General features: G+C 46.6%; 1 protein-coding gene across 1 annotated transcript in view; it reads left to right on the top strand.

The window, feature by feature from the left end:
• Positions 1 to 19,074, top strand: part of LRRC1 (leucine rich repeat containing 1) — a 129,639-nt gene that overhangs the window by 90,932 nt on the left and 19,633 nt on the right. The window contains exons 5-10 of the mRNA XM_001927688.7: positions 7,295 to 7,351; positions 7,669 to 7,732; positions 8,130 to 8,204; positions 11,477 to 11,621; positions 14,161 to 14,279; positions 14,983 to 15,066. Of these exons, the coding sequence (XP_001927723.2) occupies positions 7,295 to 7,351; positions 7,669 to 7,732; positions 8,130 to 8,204; positions 11,477 to 11,621; positions 14,161 to 14,279; positions 14,983 to 15,066 (544 nt within the window). The remainder of the gene's footprint in view (positions 1 to 7,294; positions 7,352 to 7,668; positions 7,733 to 8,129; positions 8,205 to 11,476; positions 11,622 to 14,160; positions 14,280 to 14,982; positions 15,067 to 19,074) is intronic.

Here is a 19,074-nt window from a genome sequence, read left to right as displayed (position 1 = left end):
AACGAGAACTCTGAAAAGTAGCATTCTTTTAGAAGAATAAATAGGTGGAATGGACTGGCACGGTGCCCACACCCCAGTGGTCGTCACTAAATGATTATTATCAGTGAGGATCTGAGTATGACTGTTTACACATAGAAATAGAGCAGGTAGATAAGCCCCGGGTTCTGTCACAGACTGAAGTAGAGCGTGTGGGTGTGACTTTGCGTCTGCCGCCCTGGGAGCGGTGACCTATTAGTACCGGCTGCCTAAGAAGAATCAACCTTTTTGAAAACTGTTACCGTATTTACTGCTCTTTTTTTTTTTTTCCTTTGAGGCCTGGGAATTTCTGTAAAATATTTATTGTTTCAAAAACAAAATTAAAGATTTTAAGAAAAATTTCTAAAGCAAAGGAAATATGTAACCAGAGGTTTCTTAAATATTCACCTAATATTAAAAAAGCAGAAATACTCAGAATGTGTAAGCACCTCCCCCATCCCAGTCAGGTATCCTTGCCACCAGTGTTTACAGATTTTCTATTTTAATGGTTTAATAGTGTACTGCCATGTGTTTGCTTGGGGCACCTGAGTTTATTTTGTTCTTTGGTAATGGTTTTGGCCACCAAAATTGGAAAAAAAAAATCCAAGTGGTTTAGAAAGGAATTTTTAAAATATAGTGGAGAACAGATGTAAATTTTTTAAAGTAACCTCTCATCCAGCCCCTGAAATAGAGTCCTAAAAATACAGTTGGCCTACATTTCTGACTTACAGAAGAGAGTAACTCTTGTCCCCGCTCTCAGGGACTGAAGAAAACATGAAGATCATTGTGCTGGAAAGAAGGCCTTTTGCAAACTCTTCTACAGGAGCTTGTTAGGTGTTTGTTTCTTTGTTTTTTTTTTTTAAACCCCATTTGGTGGTAAAAATGGTGGGACCAAAGGGAAGATAGAAAACAGTGGTTTTTTTTTTTTTTTGGTTGGAGGATGAGGTCCTCCTAATGGTATCACACAGAAATTGAATTTACTGGAAATTAAAATCAAAGTGTGAAATATCTGTTCCTAGGGGAATGGTTATGAAAACTAAAGTGTCTATAAAACAGGCAGATACTATGCAATTAAAAAAAATACTGGTGGAGTTCCCACTGTGGCACAGTGGGTTAAGGGTCTGGCATTGTCTTTGTGGCAGCTTGGGTCTCTGCTAGGTGCAGGTTCGATTCCTGGCCTGATGCAGTGGGTTAAGGATCCAGTGTTGTTGCCACAGCTGTGGCATAGGTCTCAGCTCCAGCTCAGATTCCATCCCCAGCCTGGGAACTTGGGAACTTTCACATGCCCTGGGTGCAGCACCCCCGCCAAAAAAAAAAAAGAAAAAGTGCTGATGTGTACAGAAAAGAAATGAGACAAAAATCTGTTAAGTGAGAAAATGACAGTGCCATAGGCACTTTATATAGGATGCTACCTTTCATGTAAAAAAGGAGAAGACAAGACTATGTATTCATACCTGCTGGTCTTTGCACAGAAGGCAATTCTGGATGAATACACGAGAAACTAACAAAAAGGATTATTTCCGGAGAGAAGGGTCTGGGTGGTAGGAAATGGACTGAAGACCGGGGGTAGGAGGAAACTAATTACTGACCTTACTGGCCACTTGGTTTTACATGAATGTTAATGTATTGCCTGTTCACAAAGTTGAGGTCACAAACGCAAGGGTGAGGGATGGCAGAAGACGGTGAGAAAAAAATGCAGATTCTGAAGTTCCCATTGTGGCTTAGTGGCAACGAACCCCACTAGTGTCCATGAGGATGTGGGTTCAATCCCTGGCCTTGCTCAGTGGGTTAAGGATCCAGCGTTGCGGGAAGCTGTGGTGTAGGTCATAGACGCGGCTCGGATCTGCCATTGCTGTGGCTATGGTGTGCTGTGCCGTGGCTGTGGCAGCTACAGCTCTGATTTGACCCCTAGCCTGGGAGCTTCCATGTGCCTCGGGTGCATCTCTAAAAAGACAAAAACACCAAAAAAGAAAAAAATGCAGATTCTTTTTGAGTCCTGGCTCTGACCCTTCTTAGTTGTGGGGGACCATGCTCAAGTCCCCTCTCTGTGCCTTAGCTTCTCATCTATAAAGTTAATTCTTGGAAAGCACTTGCTGCAATATGTCTTATAGTAACCTGCTGGTGTCATGAGTAGTCATCAGAGTATTAAAGAACAGTAATTCTTATACTGCATCTTTCCTGTCACATTTGTAAAAGTCTTAGAAATACCTGATGCTTTCTTTCATCTCTATAATATCAGTCATTGACTGAAGCAGCTGATAAATGTAGGTGGAGTTTCCCTTGGCCTTGCAGTGAAGAGCCTGGCCTCTGAAGGAGAGACAGTTGGCTTCCAGTCCCACACTCCCATCACTTCTCAACAGCATGTTCTTGGTGCTGAAAGAGATGCAGAGATGATGGAGTTGCATGGACCAGATTGCCTTTCTGGGGAAGGCACCATCCAGAAGTGTTGACTGAAGATGCTATTTTCTGAAGACCAGGAGAGGAGATCATTCATCCATTCATTTTTGTATTAATGTCTCTGGTCCAGATCTGCAGTCAAGCAGATCCTATTTTATGTCAGCTCTTAGCAGAGCAGCCTGGAGAACCATGTTCTGGAGGGGCTGGTAGGATTCTGTGTTTGGTCTGTGACCATGCAGGGCAAGTTTTTTATTTCTTCTTCTTCTTTTTTTTTATGGCCACACATGCGGCATATGGAAGTTGCCAGGCCAGGGGTCAAATTGGAGCTGCAGCTGCCGGCCTACACCACAGCCCTGGAAGCGCCAGATCTGAGCTGAGTCTGTGACCTACACTACAGTTCATGGCAAATGCCAAATCCTTAACCCACTGAGGGAGGCCAGGGATCCAACCTGAGTCGTCATGGATACTAGTCGGGTTCATTACCTCTGAGCCACAGCGGGAATTCTGAGGGCAAGTCATTGATGAGAACCAAACCCACGGTTTCATTCATTCAAGAACCAGATAAGGGCTGAATGGAGAAGGACCAACCATATTATCCTCTGAGGTTTGGAGCCCCGTGGGAGGTGGGAGTCTCTCGTCTAAACAGCGTCTTTGCCTTTGATGCACTGTTGTCCCCTGTGTCACCAACTACAGAGGATGTTTCCTTCGTTAAAAATCGGCCAGTGCTGGCTGCTCCCCATATGTAGGGCCTGTCCTTGAGGAGGTTTCCGGAAGGGGGATGACTCCTATGGTCCATAGCATCTTGTGGCAATCTTTCCAAAGACCCTGCCTTGGGGCACAAGTATTCGTGAGGTTCCGGGCTGTCCATTAGGCACGAGGCTGCCTCAAGGAAATAAGGGACCCACCTGGCACTGTGAACTGGAAGGGAAAATATATCATGCCCCAATTGCTTCGATAGATATAATTTTATTCATTTTGGAAGAGTCGCGTGCGCAGAGGGGCAGCACGTCCGCCAAGCAAACCCAACTGGTTACGAGGGACGTGCTTTGTTCCTCACAGACTCTTTTTAGAGGACCTTTCATCTGTGGGTCCACAGAGTCTGATTATAAGGTCCCATTTTGTTCCGTTTATAGTTTAAGATAATGGAGAAACACCACCTCAGCAAGGCTCTTACTTTATACACTTGATCTTACATTAATTTTGGAGTTTTGAAAGGATCCAAAAATAGGACTTTTTTTTCTGTTGTTACTGTAGCACCCACACACACACATTTCCCCTATTATCCCAAAATGATAGAAGCTGAGAGGTTTTATAGTCAGAAGCTTCTTACTTAACAGGATATTCTGTTTGGGTGTTAGCACGCTAGGCAATGTTGTTGTTATAAGTTCTGTCTGTTCACAAGCCTGTTGGTGTTTTGGCAGTATTTTTGCTCAAGAATGATGTGCTTTTCGTGACTGTGGCCTGTGCTTTTCCCCTTCAGATAAAATTTAAAGATAATTTAAAAATGTATATTATATTTTTAAAGTAACACGAACCAACACAAATCCCAGGGTCCTTGGTGTGGTTAAGGAGGTAAGCCTTCTGTATTCACCCCAAATTGACAGGTGTTTTTAAAATGTAAATTATAAAGGAGTTCTTGTTGTGGCTCAGTGGTTAACGAATCCGACTAGGAACCATGAGGTTGCGGGTTCGATCTCCTGCCTTGCTCAGTGGGTTAAGGATCCGGCGTTGCCGTGAGCTGTGGTGTAGGTTGCAGACACGGCTTGGATCCCGCGTTGCTGTGGCTCTGGCGTAGGCCGGTGGCTACATCTCCGACTCGACCCCTAGCCTGGGAACCTCCATATGCAGTAGGAACGGCTGAAGAAATGGCAATAAATAAATAAATAAATAAAATGTAAATTATAAAGAGAGTTCCAAAGAATGGCTTTCCCAGATGCCCTGGGGCAGTGTAGGGTGAAGTCAAAGTTTTGGCTTTTACCAGATTTGAACTGAGACTTTGCTGCTTTCTAAGGGACCTTGGTACTTAGGTGCTGGGCTCTTATTAATCAGGAGATGACAAGTGTAAGGAGCTCCAGCCCAGCAACTCTGCCCCAGGTGGCAGGAGGGGCCCCCGCTCTGGTCTCTATCTCAGGCAGATAGCCTCAGCCCAAGGCTGCACACCTCTGCAGCACTCATCAGGAAGGCCTGGGTAGCACTGCTTTGCAAGATACATTTTTTTTTTTTGGCCGCCCCCTGCCGTATGGAGTTCCTGGGCCAGGGATCAGATCTAAGCCACATTGCAACCTACGCCACAGTTGTAGCAACACAGGATCTCCAATCCCCTGTGCTGGGCTGGGGATCAAACCTGTGTCCCAGTGCTCCAAAGATACAGCCGATCCTGTTGCTGTATCTCCTCCACAAGATACTTCTGATGATGCCCAAGAGTAAAGTTTTTGAAGCAAAGAAGGACTTTTTCCCTCCTTTTAAGTGGTGGATGTCTTTAGTGTGTCAAAATAGGTGTGAAAGTGATGAATGTTATATAGGTACAATGACAATTCTATCAGTGATTTTTAAAAGATAAATGTGAAAACAGCCAAATGATGACCACCTCCCCCATAAACTGGCTCAGGTTTCCATGAACATTTAGAACTGAAAACATAGCCCTTCGTTTTTAAGTTTTTACTTTAAAATTTTTCTTCTTTTTCGGCCATACCTGTGGCATATGGAGGTTCCCAGACTAGGGGTTGAATTGGAGCTGCAGCTGCCAGCCTACACACCACAGCCACAGCCACGCCAGATCCAAGCCGCATCTGCCACCTACACCACAGGTCATAGTAATGCTGGATCCTTAACCCACTGAGCGAGGCCACAGATTGAACCTGCATCCTCATGGATACTGTGTCAGGTTCTTAACCCACTGAGCCTCAGTGGGAACTCCATAAGTTTTTACTTTTACAATGACTTTCAATGTTATGTCTCCCCCTCCTCTACAGCTTGCTTTTTTGGGAGATAGATCCTGGGTGTGTCCTTTTTACCTTCCTTTCCTTCCCGTGTTATTTCTTCTAGAAATGCTTGGCCCAGAGACAGCAGAGCTGAGTAGTCCCCACTGAGCTACATTTTGGAGAAAGACTGATGGTATTAAATTCATAATTACTTATTAGCAGGGATATTAATTTTTTTTTTAAAAAAGTATATTCCAAAGAGTTTTATTTGTTTGCTCTTGCTTTAATCATGAAAACTTACTCGGCTTCTCCACTTCTAAAACTTAGTTTTAGTTTTCTAAAATTGGAGGAGATACTGAATGTGTACATTTCATAGTATAAAGACATTTTTAAGCCCAGGGCCTTTACGTGTGTATGTTACACTGTTCGTGCAAATCACATGTACATTTTCTGATGTTAGAAGCCCAGCTTTGTGCATGCCGGCGATTCTGGCGTGGCTATTGGAAGGAAAACAGAGGTTTAAGGCGGATTAGAGTGTTGGGGTGATGTCTGATTCCCTGGGTTCGCTGTGCTCCCACAGAAAGTCCTCCAGATCTGGGTGTCATTCTGGTGATGTTAGCTGAAGCTTGAGTTTTTGGTTGGCTCAGTACAGGGCCTGTTGGGGTAATAGATGAGTGGGTTCTCTTCTGAATTGGTACCGTGTGCCAGTGCTTACGCCCCTCGGCTGTGTGCTGATGCAGAATTGCCGCTGCCTGGGAGGATGCCACCCAGATCATCAGCATCTGGGGAGAACAGCTGTCTCCTTGCATCATGCTCCTAACAGACACAGATTGCATCCCAGAAGCAGGAGAATCTGCTGAAAAGAGCGCCAATCTGGGGTTTATTGGGAATAAAAGCAGGGTTATTCCAGCCGTCGTTTATTGAATCAGTCTCGTGTCCCAGGCGCCGTGTGGAGTGTATTATTACGTTACCCCTCCTGCATTTCACTGGCCTCTTGCTCTGTGAGTGCAGCGTCTCAAGCAGGCTCCCTGGACCGAGATGCCCACTGCTTTCACACAGCTATGGCTTCTCACTGACATCTGGGAGAAAAGCTCCAGGAGGCTAAAGGCCTGGCTGTTTTGATGGTACCAGCACAATTTTGACATTCTGGAGTCTAAAAGCACATATTTGGCCACTGTCTTGGTCCTGGGAATAGTTGTCTTTCAAGGACTAGAGGGTTCTTCTCATTTCAGCTGTACACCCTATATGAATGAGGGTGTCTTATAGGGATGGCATGGCTCTTTTTATTTTAATATTTTAATATTAAGATTTGGGAAGTAGAGATAATGTTTTTACCGGGGGTGGGGGCAGGGTGGTCCTAGATAGTTTTCTCCTGGGAAATGACATACAAGGTCTTATTAAGAGTTGCTCCTGGAGTTCCCGTCGTGGCGCAGTGGTTAATGAATCCGACTAGGTACTATGAGGTTGCGGGTTCGATCCCTGGCCTTGCTCAGTGGGTTAAGGATCTGGTGTTGCCGTGAGCTGTGGTGTAGGTCACAGACTTGGATCTCACGTTGCTGTGGCTGTGGCGTAGGCCGGAAGCTGTAGCTCCGATTAGATCCCTAGCCTGGGAACCTCCATATGCTGTGGTCATGGCCCTAGAAAAGGCAAAAAGACAAAAAAAAAAAAAAAAAAAAAAAAAAAAAGAGTTGCTCCTCGGAGTTCCCTGGTGGTTCAGTGGGTCAAGGATCTGGTACTGTCACTGCAGTGGCTCGGGTGGCCTCTGTGGCATGGGTTCAGTCCCTGGCCCGGGAACTTCCACATGCCACAGTCACAGACAAAAAAACCCCCCAAAACAAAGACCCCCCCAAATATATATATATATATAAGAGTTGATCCTTGCCAAGTGTGTATGTTGGGGAATGGAATAAGAAGAATCTGGAGTGTATTCCTTATACGTTTTTCCTTCTGTTCATTTCTAGTCTTTATAACCTGGCTTCACTGGAACTGAGGGAGAATCTTCTTACATATCTTCCCGAGTGAGTCTCTGGGGGTGGAGGGTAGTTTGTACTGAATGAATTTCTTTAAGCATTAAAAAGAAATTTTTTTTTTTTTTTTTGTTATTGTTAATTTACAACTTTTTTTTTTTTTTTTTTGGTCAAAAAGAGGTTCTGTGTCTTTGGGAAAGTTTGAGATATGCCAGCCTTCTCTGAATAGTCCTTCCTGTGCAATATTTATGGCCATAAAATCCAGATGAATCTTATTTTGGGAAATGCATCCAAGGGAGGAATGTCCTATTGCTCAGCATTTCTGCATTTTCTCTAAGAGCTCCCTCCCTCTGTTTTTTTTTTAATAGCTCTCTGACCCAGCTACGGAGACTAGAAGAACTTGATTTAGGAAACAATGAAATCTATAATTTGGTAAGTCTGAGTTGAAGAGAGACTTGAATTTCACCTCATCCTTATTATGAGCACTAAATATTTGGCAGGGTGGGCAGGCGTCTGGAGGGATGCTTGTAAGCCAGTCTTTGCACAGGTAAAGCTCAGCAACATCAGAGCATGTGCTTCAGTTCATACAGGTTCAGGATTATGATGCAGGGGTGGCGGGTCAGGTCTAGAGATGAAGGGTGGGTTGGGAGCGGCTGCATTCTTGGGGAACGTTGGGGCTGCTTTTAGGAAGGGGGCCCTGATTTTGGGGCAGTACCACCCAGCCTCTGTAGTACCCTGTTCTTACCTTTGGCATTCAGGTTCTTTTGTTCCTAATGGAAAGCTAAATATTGGAGCTTTGTTACCATAACTTTCTTTTTTTTTGTTTTAGCCAGAATCGATCGGAGCTCTCTTACATCTAAAGGATCTCTGGTTGGATGGAAATCAACTGTCAGAATTACCTCAGGTGAGTGGTCATTTCACGCGGTCTCCCCCCGAGACATAAAGCTCATGTTTTCCCTGCTCGTACAAGAGATTTTTCTATAAAAAAGGATCTTGAAAACCAAAACGTTGTTTGAAAAGGCAGCTTTGGGAAAATATATGGAGGATTGATTCATCATACCACATTGCCATAGAAAAATCGAAAGCCTCAACACACCATTTTTTTTTTTAAATTAAATAGGGAGTACCCGGAATTCCCATTGTGGCGCAGTGGTTAATGAATCCGACTAGGAACCGTGAGGTTGTGGGTTCGATCCCTGGCCTTGCTCAGTGGGTTAAAGATCTGGCATTGCCATGAGCTGTGGTGTAGGTCGCAGACGCGGCTCGGATCCTGCGTTGCTATGGCTGTGGTGTAGGCCGGCAGCTCCAGCTCCGATTTGACTCCTCGCTTGGGAACCTCCATATGCCACGGAAGCAGCCCTAGAAATGGCAAAAAGACAATAAATAAATAAATAAATAAATAAATAAATAAATAAATAGGGAGTACCCATTGTGGATCAGTGGGTTTAGAACCTGTCCATGAGGACGCAGGTTTGATCCCTGGCCCCACTCAGTGGGTTACAGATCTGGCATTGCTGCAGGCTGTGGTGTAGGTCTCAGATGCAGATTGGATCTGGCATTGCTGTGGCTGTGTCATAGGCTGCCAGCTGCAGCTCTAATTCAACCCCTAGCCTAGGAACTTCCATAAGCTGCAGGTGTGGCCCTAACAAGACAAAAAAATGGTTTTTTTTTTAATTTAAAAAAAGATATTAAATATATATTTTTAGTTTGTGAAGTCTGCATTTTATTTCAAATCCTTGCTTTAAGCCCAGCAAATTTGGAAAAGACCCGGACGCCTGATCTGGTGATACACTTTTCTGCCGATGTTCGTGTGTGTCCAGTGCTTTGGGGTCATTTGACTACATTTTGCCCTGTAATCATCGATGTAAAAGCAATGTTAAAAGCTTTCATTTCATGTTTTTTTCCAAATGTTGCTTATGGTGTAGCTGGAATGTTACAGTGTCTGTGGTTTTTCTATTGCCACCCACAGGTGTGAACCATGTTCTGAAGGAAATGGGGTCTTGTGTGGGCTTCTGAGTCCATGTCATGCTGTGGGATTTCCATAAGCAGGCCCACCTTCTGGTCAGTTGAGAGGGAAACTTGAAACAACAACAACAAATGGGCATTTCCCCTTTACTTTGTTTTTCTCCAGCCATTACTGAGTTTGACTCCTCAGTGTATCTCACAGCCAGTGTTGAAAGTCAGAATAGGTTTCGTGACGGTCCAGGTGCGTGTTCGGTCCTCGACGTACGCGTGGATGGCCCGATCGTGATTCAGAGGCTGTCTCTGCTGGGCCGTGTGCCCCGTGCACTTCAGGTGGGGAAGGCATGTCAGTGCAGGGAATCCCTAAGGCTAGAAAAAAAAGCACTTCTTTTCTTCCTTCCTTCCTTCCTTTCTTTCGTCTTTTGTCTTTTGTCTTTTTAGGGCTGCACCTAAGGCATATGGAGTTCCTGGGCCTAGGGGTCGCATGGGCATTGTAGCTGTTGGCCTACGCCACAGCCACAGCCATGTGGGATCTGAGCTGCATCTGCAACCTACACCACAGCTCACAGCAACACCAGATCCTGAACCCACTGAGTGAAGCCAGGGATCGAACCTGCAACCTCATGGTTCCTAGTTGGATTCATTTCTGCTGCGCCATGACGGGAACTCCCCAAATAGCACTTATTTTCGTTGTTGCAGTTACAGCGCTGGAAGTACCATGGCATCCCCCACCCCTGATGCAACCAAGGAACTAATTCGAGTCTGTTTCTGAGCCCTTGGCTGCAGTTTGGGAAAAGGAAAGGGCAGATCAGCAGCTGATGGGGATGAGGATTTGAGTAACCCTTAGATTTCACTGAGACACTATGAGAAATCCTGATGGAGAGAATTCTGGTTACTTAGGTGTCAGAAGATGGAGGGAAGATGCCAGGAAGGTATTAAGAAAGTAATAAAATATCAGCTGTTAGACATGCAGGGGAAGATACATGTGTGGACAGAGGTACCTACAGGATTATGTGCAGAGTGCCTCGTCCTAATCACAGTATTAGTGGTTGTGCATGCATCTCATTTGCCCTCTTGTTTAACCTTCTGTTAAGCTAGGACTGAATGTGTCAGACAGTCTCAGGTAATCAGAATTATCTTCTGTCTCCGTGGATGACAGAAAGGATACAAAGACACTGTTGAAAAGAATGAATTAAAAAGTAGAACACTGTCAGGCGTCCAGCGTGAAATTAGTAGCCATCAGTAGCAATGCCATCTGGGTTCCTCCAGAGGGGATATGCAGAGGTGGGGTCACAGGAAGCGTACGAGAAAGGAGATAAGCTGGGAAGAGTTGATCAGCCCAAATTAAATACAGATTGGGGAGTTTGCTCCTCGGGAGACGGCAGGGAGCCACTGGGGTGGAGGACTGACCTGCTGTTTCCAGGAGAGAAATATGGAAGCGCAGTTTGTGAACAGTCTTGGGCAGAAAGCGGCAAGGTGGAGGAGCCCCAAGAGTGGGAATTGAACCTGCTGGAATGGAAAAGTGGAGGCGGTTATAAGAGAGGAAATAGGCACTTGGACAGTGGAAAGTAAGATAACCCTTGGACCGGATGGAGACGCCTCCCCCGCTCCTGGGTGGGCTGTTCGTGAAAGCAATTCGCCTCTCTTTTTTGCGGGGGGAGCGGGGGTTGGAGGTGTCAGCGGGTCTGGGTGCTCCAGTTTTGCTGGGGAGCAACCACTGCAGTGTTCCCATGTAACAAGTGCTGCCGTTCACAGGAGACACAATGGATGTCCTGACACAACATCTCAGGGTTGCTCTGAAGTATAAGCTTTTGATTGATTGACTCGATTGATTCCAAACTTGGAGAACTGGATCCTAGCCTCCTTCCCCCTCTCCACCCTCTGCTAATCGTGTGATCTTTAAAATGACTCGTTTTTTTTTTTTTCTTTTTCCTTGGTGCCCATCTTCTTCACTCTTGAGTGAATGATTCCTCTCCTGCTGAAGGTGGAGGGCTTGGCGCCCTCCCAGCTCCCCGTGTATGTGTGATTCACACAGCTTCCCGTTTGCATTGGAAGGGCGTCTGGAAACTCACCCCAGCTTTCACATCCACACTGACGCTGCAGAAACATCCTTAGGACTGCTTTGGGATTTGATGGCGAAAAAGCGCTGTCACCGATTCCTCTGTACGGTGGCGGCTAGGCATGCGTTCCTTTTTTTCTGTGTCGTTGGTGCAGGAAATAGGAAATCTGAAGAACCTGCTGTGCTTAGATGTCTCTGAAAACAGGTTGGAAAGACTTCCTGAAGAAATCAGTGGCCTGACTTCATTAACGGATTTAGTCATTTCCCAGAACTTACTAGAAATGCTCCCGGACGGCATCGGTGAGTATTGACAGTGACTAACTACTGAGGGGCTGGCCGAGGGTCACTCTCAGGTGCTGGGGACGGGGTTTGTTTTTAAAGAAGGAAAGCAAGGAATATCCAATCCAATTTAAGTTTCCTCCAGAGGTAAAAGCGCTCCTCTCGTGGTCTCGCTTTTAAGTGTTGGCCCCTGACTACTTCCTTGGCGTCTCGTCTCCATGGTTTCCCATAGGCATTAGCCCAGATGGGAGAATGTGGCTCAGGTACATGAGCAGTCACTGAGACGTTTCCAATGGAGCAGCGTGAAAAGTCGATGAGAAAATACATTTGACCTGTTGCATGACCTCGGGAAGGGCTGTTCCACGGAGAGTGGGTGTTGAATGGAGCCTTTTCTGGTACATTGAGAATAATCTTTTCCTTTAGCCATTCTGTGCTATTTCCTTTAAAAAATAGTCCAGACATTTCCTTTACCATAAAGGAACTCAGTCCAGGGTGAGAAAATAAACGCAAACAGAGAAGATATAAACAGATGAGGACTGTCAGCTCCGCCATCGCAGAGCCGCCTGGTAATTGTCAGAAGCTATGTTTAACCCTGTAGTTGTCCGAGGAGAGCTGTCTTTGACCTTCGTTTAACTTTTATTCAGAACATCAAAGGGAAGTTGTGAAAGGTTTTCAGTATTTGGAGAAGCTGTGTAACAGAGGGCTGCTTCCCTTCTGGCATTTGGTCCAGATGAAAGGGGTCACTGATAACGATGGGACAGGAAGGCAGGCAGTGCCTTTTGGTTAAGGCCAGTTGGGAAACTGAGGGGGGTTTTGAGTCTCAGTGGAAGTGTTCACTGAGAATCACATATGGCATCAGAGAACCGTTGTAGGAACTGGGGAGGCATAGGAGGCATGAGATGGTTGACTTCAAGCATGGAAAGGTTGTCAGGGAGAAGGGGGCATAGATTTATTTCCATCGTCTAGTTCGTGTAAATGACAGGAGAGGGCTGTGAATCTCCATTTGACTTAAGAAAGAGCTTAAAAAATACTTGTTATGAATCAGTTTGGGTTCCATAGTAAAGAAAAGTGTCTCCTGGAGTTCCCGTTGTGGCTCAGCGGGCTAAGGACCCTTGAGGATTTGGGTTCCATTCCTGGCCTTGTAACGTGGGTTAAGGATCTGGTGTTGCCCCAAGCTGTGGCTCAGGTTACAGATGTGGCTCAGATCTGGGTCACTATGGCTGGGGTGAAGGCTGGCAGCTGCAGCTCTGATTCGACCCCAACCCAGGAACTTCCATATGCCGAGGGTGTGGCCATAAAAAGAAGAAGAAAGAAATGAGTCTCCTGTCTCTCAAAGTATGCAAGGAGAGGCTGCAGGACCACAGCCAGGGATGTCATGGAGGAGACTCCTCTTGGGTGAGCTCTGTCAGCTGTAGGGTTCTGTGCCCTGCAGAGAATGCTAATGGGTCTCCTAACCTGAGGGCCGGTGGCTGCCCTCTGGGGACAGTGTTAGTAGGTATTGACTATGCTAAATAAGGAGCCCAGCCACCTGCGTGTTCTCCTGCCTCGCCTGGTGGCCGCACATGCAGCAAGTTAGTCCTTTCAGCATCTCTCTGTCCAGCTTTCTGTCTCTTTTATAATAGAAGCTATTTTTTGCCTTTATTGGGGGAGAGTGTCATTGTGCCAGCCACTCTCAGTGGCTATCAAAGACATCTTCTCTGTAGGTTCAGCCCCTTTACAGAGCTCTGGTTGAAAGTGAGAATCTGAGAATTGAATCTGATGGCTCAGGATGGGAGGGTGGAGGAGGCTGCTCTAAACCCCGTTTCCTTTTCCATGGCCTGAGGGCATCTCCAGTGAGTCCCTTCTCAACACCCCATAAGCCTTTTTAAGTTTTTTTTTTTTTTTTGTCTCTTTAGGGCCACACCTGCTGCATAAGGAAATTTCAGGTCTAGGGGTCAAATCGGAGCTGCAGCCACCGTAACGCCAGATCTGAGCTGCATCTGCAGCCTACACCACAGCTTGTGGCAACGCTGGATCCTTAACCACCTGAGCAAGGCCAAGGATCGAACCCACATCTTCAAGGATACTAGTCGAGTTCTTAACGTGCCAAGCCACAGTGAGAGTTCCCTGATGAGTCTTAATGTAGCTTTTCAAAGATTTCCACCGTACTCTGGGTAGACACATTACCGGGAACCTCCCTGAGTCGTCGTCATTCATGGGTGGGGTCATTAACTGCACTGTGTTGTCTCAGAATCAGATGAGAGCCTCTCCTCTGCCCACGAGACGAGACGTTGCCTGTTCGTAAAGACCCATTAGGAGCCACTGTTTGTTTTTCCTCAATCTTTTGGCTTTGACTTGATCTTTTTTAGGCAGTGACTTTCCAAAGGATTTTCTGCTGATTGCCTAACTGGGTCAGGTATTCTGAACAAATGATTTTTAACTCTCCACCTCTTGTGATCTAAATGAGAAGGAGGTGGTTTCCGAGCGCGTCAAGCTGGGTGGGGAAATGACAGGCATAAGAGCAGCGGAGAGGAAATAGGCAAACAGTGGTAACTCATGAGTCTAAATGACGCTTTCACAGGAAAACTAAAGAAACTGTCCATCCTGAAGGTGGATCAGAACAGACTCACCCAGTTGCCTGAAGCGATTGGGGACTGTGAAAGCCTCACCGAACTGGTCCTGACAGAAAACCGGCTCCTGGTGAGTGTGGCTTTACCATCGAAGGGAGATTTATGGTGTGGGCCCTGTATCAGAAAGGCTTGTTAGGGTGGATTCTACTTAGTATTTATTCGCAATTTTGAAAATTCATTCATTCATTCACTTGTGTTTAACCGCTGCACCTGTAGCATATGGAGGTTCCCAGGCCAGAGGTCGAATCAGAGCTGCAGCTGCCGGCCTACATCTCAGCCACAGCAACACCAGATCTGAGCCGCATCTGTGACCTATGGCTCGGCTTGCGGCATCGCCGGATCCTTCGCCCACTGAATAAAGCCAGGGGTTGAACCTGTATCCTCATGGATACAACATTGGGTTCTTAACCTGCCGAACCACAATGGGAACTTCCTACTTTTTTGTAATTTGAGTGGATCAGATGGAAATGCCCTGATTTCCATGATAACTAACAAAGGGACTTGAGAAGCAAATACATGACATAAAGGTGATCTTTTTCCTCTGTTTCCTGTGCCTTTGATGTCATTTCACCGAAACATATTCTCATTCCAAGGAAAATGCAAAATATCAGATTCCACCTCCCCCAAGTGAGTGGAACAAACACCTGATAGTCAGGAAGAGCTGCTGCTTCTCCTGCTGGATGCAATTCGGTTCTCTCAGTCCCTGAAAAGACCTGTTTTACTCTGAGCCGTGTTAAAAATATGTGTTAATAGTAAAAACGTTATTTTCACAGACTTTACCTAAGAGCATTGGAAAACTTAAGAAGTTGAGCAACTTGAACGCAGACAGAAATAAATTAGTGTCTTTACCAAAAGAGGTAGGTGCTTTAAAAAATAAACAATAAGGTGATGAAGAAATAGTAATAGCATTCAAGGGATTCAGGATGTCAGATACTTTAAAAGACTTCTGGGGTGCTTTTGAAAGGTGTGAGCTCTCATCTGCGGTCCAGAGATGGTCAGAGGAATTGTATTAAAGGATATGAATCAGGAACATTAAGGGGAGGAAGTGGGTGCAGTCGACTGGGAGCAGAGTCGGGCATAGTGAACTGGTGGGGTTATACACGGGGGAAAGAGAGAGAATGCCATTTGGGGGTTGACTGAGGAGCATAGTGATGCAAGTGACAGGAACGGATGATTGGGGAGTTTGGCAGAGGAAGGGCATGACCTGGGGTTGATGGGGTTTAAGGAGGAGTTAAACAGTCCCTTAAAGCATTGGGGTCATAAAAGCAGAGACCTCAATGCAGCCACTTCCTAGGCAGAGACTCACTGGGCAGCACCACGTCCGGGAGAAAGGGAGCCACGTGAGCTCCATGTAAAGAAGGGAGCCCGGAGAGGTAGCGCCAGGCTCTTAGGGTTTTGGGGTCAGTGCTCCTAGCAAGAGACAAGAGACAGACACCCCCAATTGTGGGCATGGCTGTGCAGCTTGGGGGCTTTTAAGTTCGGGCAAAGGAGGTGCCAATTTTGAGAACAGGGAGGAAACCCATGACAGAGCAAACAGGGAGGTGTCTGGGGCATTGGTTTTTTTTTTTTTTTCTTCTTTTTGTCTTTTTGCCTTTTCTAGGGCTGTTCCCAGGCTAGGGGTCCAATCGGAGCTGTAGCTGCCGGCCTATGCCAGAGCCACAGCAACTCGAGATCTGAGCCGCGTCTGCAACCTACACCACAGCTCACGGCAACACTGGATTGTTAACCCACCGAGCAAGGCCAGGGATCAAACCCGCAACCTCATGGTTCCTAGTCGGATTCGTTAACCACTGTGCCATGATGGGAACTCCGTCTGGGGCATTGTTTAGAAGGAAAGCTCGGTGTTGCTGCTGTGGCACAGCACGTTAAGGACCCAGCTTGTCTCTTTAGAGGTGCCTGTTTAATCCCTGGCCTGGCGCAGTGGGTTAAGGACCTGGCATTGCTGCACCTGTGGTGTAGGTCACAGCCACGGCTCAAATTCGATCCTTAGCCCTGGATCCTCCATATGCCATGGGTGCAGCTGAAAAAGAAAAGGAAAAAAATGAAAAGACGACTCATTCTCATTTGGAACCAGGAGAACCTGTTTGGAGATGGATCCTACTGAGCTTGATTTTTTTTTAAATTAGCGGTAGAGCCTAAAGAGAGTTTAAGTTGCCTGCTTCCCTACCTCCATCAAATGAGCTGTTGGTGAGCCCCCACCAACCCTTGACCACCACCTAAAAAGGTGAGTGCCGTGTGATGTGATCACTGGCCAGGCACAGTCTCTTTCGTATTTCTCTTTGACCTTTTGTAATATCTGTCTTGCAACAATTCCAAGGCTGCCCCCAGCCAGCCAGAACATGAGGGGTTCTTATATCCCAGGGCCGCTTCGCAGGGTGTCTGGCTTGGCCTGGTGTCTCCTTTCCTTTCCTCGTCTTGGTTTTCTACCATTGGCAACCCAGGCATCCCCCTGGGTGAGACGGCCAGCATCCCCGAACGGACGCGCAAGGATGTCTGTTTTAAACGTGACTGGGTCCTGACACAGCAGCCGTCATCTGCACCCCCGTGTTTAAGTTAAACTGATCCCAGCAGGATGTCACTCCCCATCTCAGCTAAACTAGAACTCCAGAGAAAGATGCTGCTGATGAAACCATTTTGGTTGCAGTCTCAAAGCGATAAACCAAGACCTGGAGCTGATGTTCTGAACATTAGGTGTGCTCCTGGGGACCCGCACCACGTGGGTGGGTAGAGGCAAGATTCACTGTCACGTGCAGAGAGAAGCAGAAAAGCTGCACGGCTTCCTTTCCCAGTGCCCTGCCCTGTGCTAGGAGACTCGTCACAGACGCTTTTGAGGCCCTGAGGACGGCCTCGTTTTGCAGATGGGGAAACTGAGGCCCGTGAGCCTTTCCTCCCCAACCTCACACAGCGGGGAGTCGCTAGAATGGGCTCCGGATGTGTCCTCAGGTGGCCGAGCCCAGAAAAGCCTGGCCACTCAGCTCATGCAGAGGGCGCTCCTCCTTTCCATCTCTGTGACCTTGAGGTGAGGCGGGCCCTCGGCTGAGTCAAGAAAGGTCAACTCATCTTGGGTTTGGACACTTGAGAAAAAAGGACTACACGGTAGGAATATGTCCAGGAAACACTGGAGGGAGCACTTCTGTGTGTGATGTTAATCCCATGAGGTCACAACCCCCCCGCCCCCACCTCTTCCCTGTCCCTCTCTTGGGAGCCTCTCTTCCAAAGGAACGCGCGTTCCACAAGCCCACAGGGAGTTCATTTTTGTAAACTGTCACTGTCACTTAGCATCAGCCTTCCTCCCTCCAAGAAAACGAAGCTTGTGCCCAGCTCTTGTTCAGAGCCTGTACCTAGTGTGTGCAGTGTGTCAGCAGGGACCCCCTAGGATGGCGTCTCAGGACGGGGAAGTTCAAGTGTCGGGACGATGCATCCAGTTTCCAAGCATGTCAGTCACCTGTCACGCTTTATCCATTTTCTGCAAAATTATGATGGGTCTTCTGGCATCTAGAGTCTCATCATGAAAGGATGTCTGTGGCTTCTCCTTCAGCGGCCTGATAAAGCAGAGGGGCTTAGGACCCTAGGGCCTGGATCTTCTCTAGCCCGTTTCCTCTGACTCACACACCCTCAGCTCCCAGACTGGGACGTGTCCCAATTCTGCTGCGGGTCCCAGCGTGGTGACCCAGCAGAGACGGCGAGGATGGCCTCCAACCCTCGGGGCTGAGCCGCCAAACCACCAAGGGGCTCCTGACCTCGAACTGTGTCTTATTTGTTGGTCTGGGCAGCACGTTGTGCTGTGATTCTCTGTGCCAGAAGAGGGGCAGGCCCTGTGGCTGTGTGTGTGTGTGTGTGTGTGTGTGTGTGTGTGTAAGGGGGATACCTAGTGACCCTGTGTGTGCATGCACTCTGCCTCCAAGCTTGATACCATCCTATCAAATTCTGCACTCTCTTGATTGGATTCTTTTCTTCCCAAACATTATTACTTTCTCTCCATCAATTAAGTTGCACGCATGACACATCTAAACCGAAATGCCGACCAGTTCCATGTATATGCCCCCGATCCATAGTTGTGTTAACAGCATTGGTTTGGTGTGCTGTGTCTTCCATCCTCTTTTTTGCCTCTTCCCCCCCCCCCATTTGATAGTATCCCATATTGTCAGTTTTATAGCACAGCTCCTTCGTCTGTAGAAGCATTTATTTGCATTTTTCCCCCCAAATGGCTGAGAGGAAAATGTTTGTCCTGTGTGGGTCACAATAACAGATTCAGTTTGTGTTGTGTGGTGTTACATGTAGCAATCATTTGCAAATCAATGAACGTCTCTTGTTTTCTTAATTGTTAGCTGCTTGGAAATTTAGAAAAGTCAGGTAAATTTGCAGCCTTGTAAGTATTGTTCAGACCACAGTTGCATTGCTGCCTGCCATTCTGCTTCTCAGATGCATGAAGATTCAGATGGGCTGGCCGCTTTGTGTGTTCTCCATTGCCAAACATTAGAATTTTCCTCTACACTCAGTTTTGTATTTATTTATTTTTTATTTATGTATCTTTTTAACGACTGCATGGCCTCAAACCTGATTTTGTTACATGTGTGTCGGATGTGTTCAGGTCATTCGCTCTCAAAAGAATGCTTTTCTGTGAATTCCATCTTAAGTTCTTCAGAAATTCTGAAAGGCGTAACTTGGCACCTCATCCTCCTTCACCAAATTCTCGTTTGTTGGCACGATTCTGTCTCTGGTGGAAAGCCTGGATTTGCTTGATTTGCTTCATGTGGCATGCTTCCAATTTTTCACACCACCTCTTTGCGCCTTTTATTTCTCATCCCATTGCTCCAGTGTGTATGTATCTGGAACAAGGAGGTTCTCTAAGCAAAAAAATCCTA

Source organism: Sus scrofa, chromosome 7 (genome assembly GCF_054392235.1).
Source record: "Sus scrofa isolate SSC_HxYL_T2T_F1_AM1 chromosome 7, Sscrofa_HxYL_maternal_Yorkshire_Landrace_v2.0, whole genome shotgun sequence".
Taxonomy (NCBI): domain Eukaryota; kingdom Metazoa; phylum Chordata; class Mammalia; order Artiodactyla; family Suidae; genus Sus; species Sus scrofa.
Note: the sequence above shows the minus strand (reverse complement) of the source record. Positions and strands in the feature narration are given on the sequence as shown.